The sequence below is a fragment of the Apodemus sylvaticus genome, chromosome 10 (assembly GCF_947179515.1).
Source record: "Apodemus sylvaticus chromosome 10, mApoSyl1.1, whole genome shotgun sequence".
Lineage (NCBI taxonomy): Eukaryota > Metazoa > Chordata > Mammalia > Rodentia > Muridae > Apodemus > Apodemus sylvaticus.
The window spans coordinates 20,351,844-20,357,875 of NC_067481.1; the positions used below are offsets into that span (position 1 = coordinate 20,351,844).

General features: G+C 53.1%; 1 protein-coding gene across 1 annotated transcript; it reads right to left on the minus strand.

Annotated features, from left to right (window-relative positions):
* Window positions 1-529: 529 nt before the first annotated feature.
* Window positions 530-4,090, minus strand: Fzd2 (frizzled class receptor 2). The gene has a single exon (XM_052196355.1). It carries the CDS (start codon window positions 3,861-3,863, stop codon window positions 2,151-2,153), a length of 1,713 nt encoding a protein of 570 aa, XP_052052315.1. The 5' UTR covers window positions 3,864-4,090; the 3' UTR covers window positions 530-2,150.
* Between the last annotated feature and the right edge of the window lie 1,942 nt (window positions 4,091-6,032).

Consider the following 6,032-nt stretch of genomic DNA (forward strand, 5'->3'; position numbering starts at 1 on the left):
CCAGGAGAGGCACTCACTCATTTGTGTGGGATTTAACCCTTTCCTAAAGCCTTTGCGAGGGGGGTGGGAGGGCCCTTTAAGATGTGAAAGGTGACACTGCTTCTTGTCCCCACCACCACTTTGATAGTTAAGGCAAATTTATATTGAGACTTGGCACAAATAATTTGGAGAGAAACTATATATTTTGGGAAAGGGGGCTCCGCAGAACCGCCCAGGCTTCAATACAACTGCAAACAAAGCCCCACATGTGACTTCAATTACCACCAAACATTTCCACTTCCCCTCCCCCAACACAAACACTTGGAAGTAGGGGTTCCAACTTACTTTCTCCCTTTGCCCCCAAGTCGGCCAACAAAAGATGATAAGAAATCAATTTTCCCATAACTCTTTAGTGAGACAATTGAGACCTTGGGCAAGGAGCCCACTCTCCCCAACCCCCAACCAAGTAGGTGAAGGGGAGGAGGGGGGTGTGGTTTGGTTAAGGGCGGTGGTGTTACAACCCTGTTAAACACAATTAAAGGGCTAGATCTGAAGATAATTAAATGCACTTTATTATGATGATTATTAGGTTTTAATTTGCACTATTTATTATCAAGAAACAGGAGAGACGGTGAGTTCGGAGTTCTGGCACACTGGTCACTTCCTTAGCATGCAAACTGTAAAGTACTCCAGAGTTGGAACCGAGGCATGCTGTAAACTGGAAATTCTCATACCAACAAAGATACTTTATATAACATCTCTCAGGTCGCTAGCTTATGCAAAAATCTTTACTTTTATTTGTGTGCAGGGGGAAGAAACAGGCTAGAAACACTCTTTATCAATGTCTTATGATATAGAATGTCATGTAAACACTCAACCACACCCCCACCACCACAAAGCGCCTGCCCAGAGAAGCCTTCTAAAGCAAACTTGTCCATTAATTTCTGTTTTCCTGAACAACTTTTTATTTTTGTTTGTTTGTTTGTTTTTTAAAGGCCAGTCTTTTGTCAAAAGAAAACTAAAAATCCCATCAGCCCATCCATTTCCCTCCCTCCAACCCAACCTATTTTTACTGCTTTTGGAAAAGAAAAACAACCCGAACAAAACCCCACACATAACACACAACCCAGCCCTACAAACAGCTAACCTGGATTCCACTGCTGAAGAGCAGACTACCAGGGGAGGAAGAGAACGGAAGCCCAAAAGATCCCAGGGGTTGCAAATACAGGGGCTAGTGGTACCCCCAAAACCCAGGGAAAGAGGGTCGTTCTTAAAATGGTGTGTGCACTGGGAGGATGTCAACACACTTCACAAAGCGTTTTGTTGCCCGTTTTCTGCACGTGGGCCAGAGCTGAAACCACAGAAGAATCTCCGTACCCACCCCACGGGGAGTGGGCTGGGGGGGGTGGAGGCCATCCCTCCCCACATCTCCGCCTTCTCCCTAAAAGCGGTATGTTTTTTCCACGTCTGCATATGGACTGGGAGGGTTCCAGATACCGAGAAGGGGGGAGACAGAACAAATGAGGAGGGAGAACGGGGTGGGGGTGAGGGGGGTGGAGCGGGGAGAACGGGAAATAAAATAAAACAAAAACGAATCCAAGTCTCGTTAAAAAATATCCAACAGCTTCCACAGGCCCTGCGTCGGTGAGGAGGCTTGCAAATTTGGCTTTTATAGAAGTTGAGTGGAACTAACTCCCAACTCCTTTAAGCCAACAAAAATAGTGAGCAGGCTAGGTGCCTCTCCCAGCAGGCCCAGCCCTGCCAAATCACCAAAAAAAAAAAAAAAAAAAAAAAAAAAAAATCGAACCAGAGCACAGGGCGGCTTTTAAAAGGGCACTTAGAAAAGGCGAGACCTCCTCCCCCACCCCTACCTCATTCTTCAGCCCTGGCGCCCTCGTAGATCTTTTTTTTTTCCTTTTCTTCTTTTAAATAGAAAATATATAATTAAATTTACAAAGACTATTTACAGTTTTAATTACAAACCTGGTGTGTGGGGGGGAGTGTTGGGCAGAGTTCTTTTTAAAAAGCGACCTATAATAAAATGGTTTTTACCGTTCTTTATTTAAAAAAATAAAATAGGAGTCCGTACGGTGCACCCCCCGCCTCTAGTGAAGGAGGGCACGGTGCAGTCCGGACCTGGGAGAGGGGGGCGCCCGGCAGGCGAGACCGCTTCACACGGTGGTCTCGCCATGCCGGCTGTTGGTGAGGCGCGTGTAGAACTTCCTCCACGAGTGCAGCGTCTTGCCGGACCAGATCCAGAAGCCCGATGTGATGCCCACGATGAGCGTCATGAGGTATTTGATCATGTAGACTGTGAAGTCGGGCGACATGCGGGGCGTGTAGTGGGCCGGGCAGGGGATGGCTAGGCTCTTGCAGTGCTGGCTTACCCACGAGCGCTCCCAGTGCTCGCGAAAGGCCTGCTCGTAGAAGTAGCAGGCGATGACGATGGTGGCCGGTACCGTGTAGAGCACCGAGAAGACGCCGATGCGCACCATGAGCCTCTCCAGCTTCTCCGTCTTGGTGCCGTCGTGTTTCATGATGGTGCGGATGCGGAAGAGTGACACGAAGCCCGCCAGCAGGAAGGAAGTGCCGATGAACAGGTACACGAAGAGCGGCGCCAGCACGAAGCCCCGCAGCGGGTCCAGGCTGTTGAGGCCCACGAAGCACACGCCGCTCAGCAGGTCGCCGTCGATCTGGCCCATGGCCAGGATGGTGATGGTTTTGACGGCCGGCACGGCCCAGGCGGCCAGGTGGAAGTACTGCGAGTTGGCCTCGATGGCCTCGTGGCCCCACTTCATACCGGCCGCCAGGAACCAGGTGAGGGACAGAATCACCCACCAGATGGAGCTGGCCATGCTGAAAAAGTAGAGCATCATGAAGAGTATAGTGCAGCCTTCTTTCTTAGTGCCCTGCACCACCGTGCGATAACCGTCTTCAGAGAAGCGCTCATTGCACACCACGCGCTCCTGAAGCACGAAGCCCGCAATGTAAGCCACTGACACCATGGTGTAGCAGCCGGACAAAAAGATGATGGGCCGCTCTGGGTAGCGGAACCGCTGCATGTCCACTAAATAGGTGGTGACCGTGAAGAAGGTGGAAGCACAACACAGTACCGACCATGTGAGGATCCAGAGACGGGCAAAACGAGTCTCCTCCTGCGAGAAGAACATGGAGCCGTCGGGCCGTGCAGGCTCGCAGGGCGCGGCACAATCTCGCTCACCCAGAAACTTGTAGCTGAGATAGGACGGCACCTTGAGGACGCGGGGACAGTGAAAAGGGTGCTCCAGAGTAGCGTAGCGCGGGGGCGCGCCACCACCGCCAGGGCCGCCCGGGGTGCCACCCGCGCCGGGCTGCAGCCCAGAAGGTGGCGCGGTGGTGAGTAGCGCAGGAGCTCCATCCTCCGAGTGGTTCTGGCCCACGCAGATCTGCTCCGCTCCGTGACGCGGGAAATGCTCGCAGCGGAGGCGCTCGGGCCACTGGAAGCCGAACTTGTTCATGAGCGCCTCGCAGCCTTGGCGCGCGCGCTCGCAGATGGAGCGGCACGGCGGGATGGCCTGCTCCAGCACCGTGCACACCGGAGCGTACATGGAGCACAGGAAGAAGCGCAGCTCGGGCGAGCACTGCACCTTCACCAGCGGGTAGAACTGATGCACCTCCAGGCCCGCGTCCTCCTGGTTCGTGTGGCCGAGAAGGTTGGGCATGATGGTCTGGTTATAGGCGATGTCCGTGCACAGCGGGATGGAGATGGGTTGGCAGAAGCCGTGGTCCGGGATGGAGATGCCCTTCTCCCCGTGGAACTGGGCCGGCCCGGCGGCCGGCAGCAGCAGCAGTGGCAGCAGCAGGCGGGGCAGGGCGCTGCGGGGCAGGGCGCTGCGGGCCCGCATGCTGGCCGCCGCCCCCCACTCGGCTCCTGGGCGCCCCCCAGCCCCCGCCCCCAACCCAGAGACCGCGCGCCTTCCCCGCTGCCGCCTAGCTGCCCGGCCGCCTCCCGCGCCTCCTTGCAAACTTTGCTCGCGGCCGCAGAGTTGGGGAGGCCGGGCGGGGGAAGGGGCGGCGCACCCGCCTGCTGGCTCGCCGGGGTCGGACTGAGTGGTCGGAGACGCCGCGCACCGCTGCCCTAGCTCCTCTTCCTCCTCTAGCCTCTGGGCTTCCCCCTCACCCCACCCTCCTCTACCCAGCGACTCCTTTGTGCCTCCTTCAGCCCTCACCTCGGCCTCTCCGATCCCAATTAGTCGGTTTCAAGGGGGCCCCCGCTGGCGGCCCCGCCCTCTCCTCAGCCCCCCCTCAAAAGGGATCCTTGAAACCGCCCCGTCGAGCTTTGCACCATCCCAAAATGTGCTCTCGGCCAATCAGATTTAAACTGGAGGACCAGCCCCGAGGGCTGGATTGGTCGACCACAACATAATGAGATCAGAAACCAGATGCCAAGAAAACTCTACCCCCCTCCTTCTGCTTTTTTAAAGAGACAAGCTATTATTATATTAGGAGCTGTTTGCTCAGTCCGCGATTTCTTCGCAGTCGCCCAGGCAAGATCCGGAGATACATTTTCTCAAAGTGGTGTCGGACCCAGGCAACTCAAGCCTGATCTGTGGCCCTAGAGCCCAAACCCTCTGAGGTACACGAGCTCTTTGCTCCTGCACCTAATCACCGCCCCCTCCCCCTTTTCAGTACCATTTATAAAACCAAGTGAAAAATCTCGTTTAAAAAAAAGAAAATATATATACACACAGAGAGAAATGTTTTTAAAGCACATAAACGAATAGCTTGCAAAGATATCGCTCAACCCCTCTCAGAGTCGAGGTAAAAGTGTCACTTCACAACTCCTAGAAGTTTTCCTTGCCCCTCCCCCTACACACACCCTAAAGTAACCCTCTGAAAAAAAGAGAGCCTGTCTCTTTAAGAGGCTCTTAAAGGGGCCGGGACTCCGGGGTGTAATTGCCCCATAGCGAGCACAAAGGAGCCCATTATGGTTCTTTGTGTTTAGTGGCACCTCAAAGTGAGAAAATTCAGGAACTCAGAGGCCAGGCTGCAGAGCTGGGGCGGGGGTTGGGGCGTGAGGTGAAGGAGAAAGGCCCGGAGCTGAGGTTTCAATCCACCCCCTTTCCGGGGAAAATCTTAATTATGCAAAGTAAAGTTTAGTTGCCATAAGGAGGAGGTCTTAATCGAAAGTTAATGGCGGGGGTGATGGGCAGTTTTGAGTAAAGAAACGACTCTCTTAGGTCTGACGAATGTTTTGGGGAATTTGCCTTCTCCCTCCCCATCCCGGCTCCGCCTCCTAAAAGCTTCCAGATTTGATCTCCTGGGAGAAAAGGGAGTTTTACCCAAACTTTAAGTGATTCCACACCAGAAAGATGGTGTGTGTGGCTGGAAAGAGGGAGGGGGCCGGGGTTGTGATGGAGAATTTCTCCTCTCACTTCTCACCTGGCTGAGGCATGAGGTGGCCCGAGGAAATGCGCCCCCGCCCCCATCACACTAGGGTTGTAACTTTCAGGTCTCGAGAGGGGAGGGAATTTGCATGGGAATCTGTGTCTGGTCCCGGATGATGGATCAATTATTTCTGTTGTCTCTCTGGAGTGAAAGAGGAGGAGAACTTGAAAAGAAGGACGATTGAGTTTAGAAAGCCGCCTTTGCGTCTCAGTACCGGCCAAATCCTCCCAGCCTGGGAAGCTGCTTCCTGCGCGCGCGTCAGGGATCGGGCTGTGTTCAGAAACCGCGGCGGAACAGCTCAAAGGACAGAAGAGGATACGACGAACCTGGCCTCACAGGGTTAAAAAAGGGGGTTAGTTGTTGTTGTTGTTGTTTCGTTTTTTGTTTTTTTTTTTTGTATTTGACCAGATGAATCATTGTAAATTCTCAGCAGCTCACCCACCTGTAATCTCAGAAGTTGAAGTTGAGGCAGGAGAATTACCACACATTCTTGGCCAGGCTTAACTAGCTGCAATATAAGAATACAAGAAAGAAGAAAAGAAGAAGAAAGAAAAGAAACAAACAGAAATATTCAAGTTCTTTACAACTGGAAAATGCTCTTTATTGGAATTTATTAAAGAGCTTCA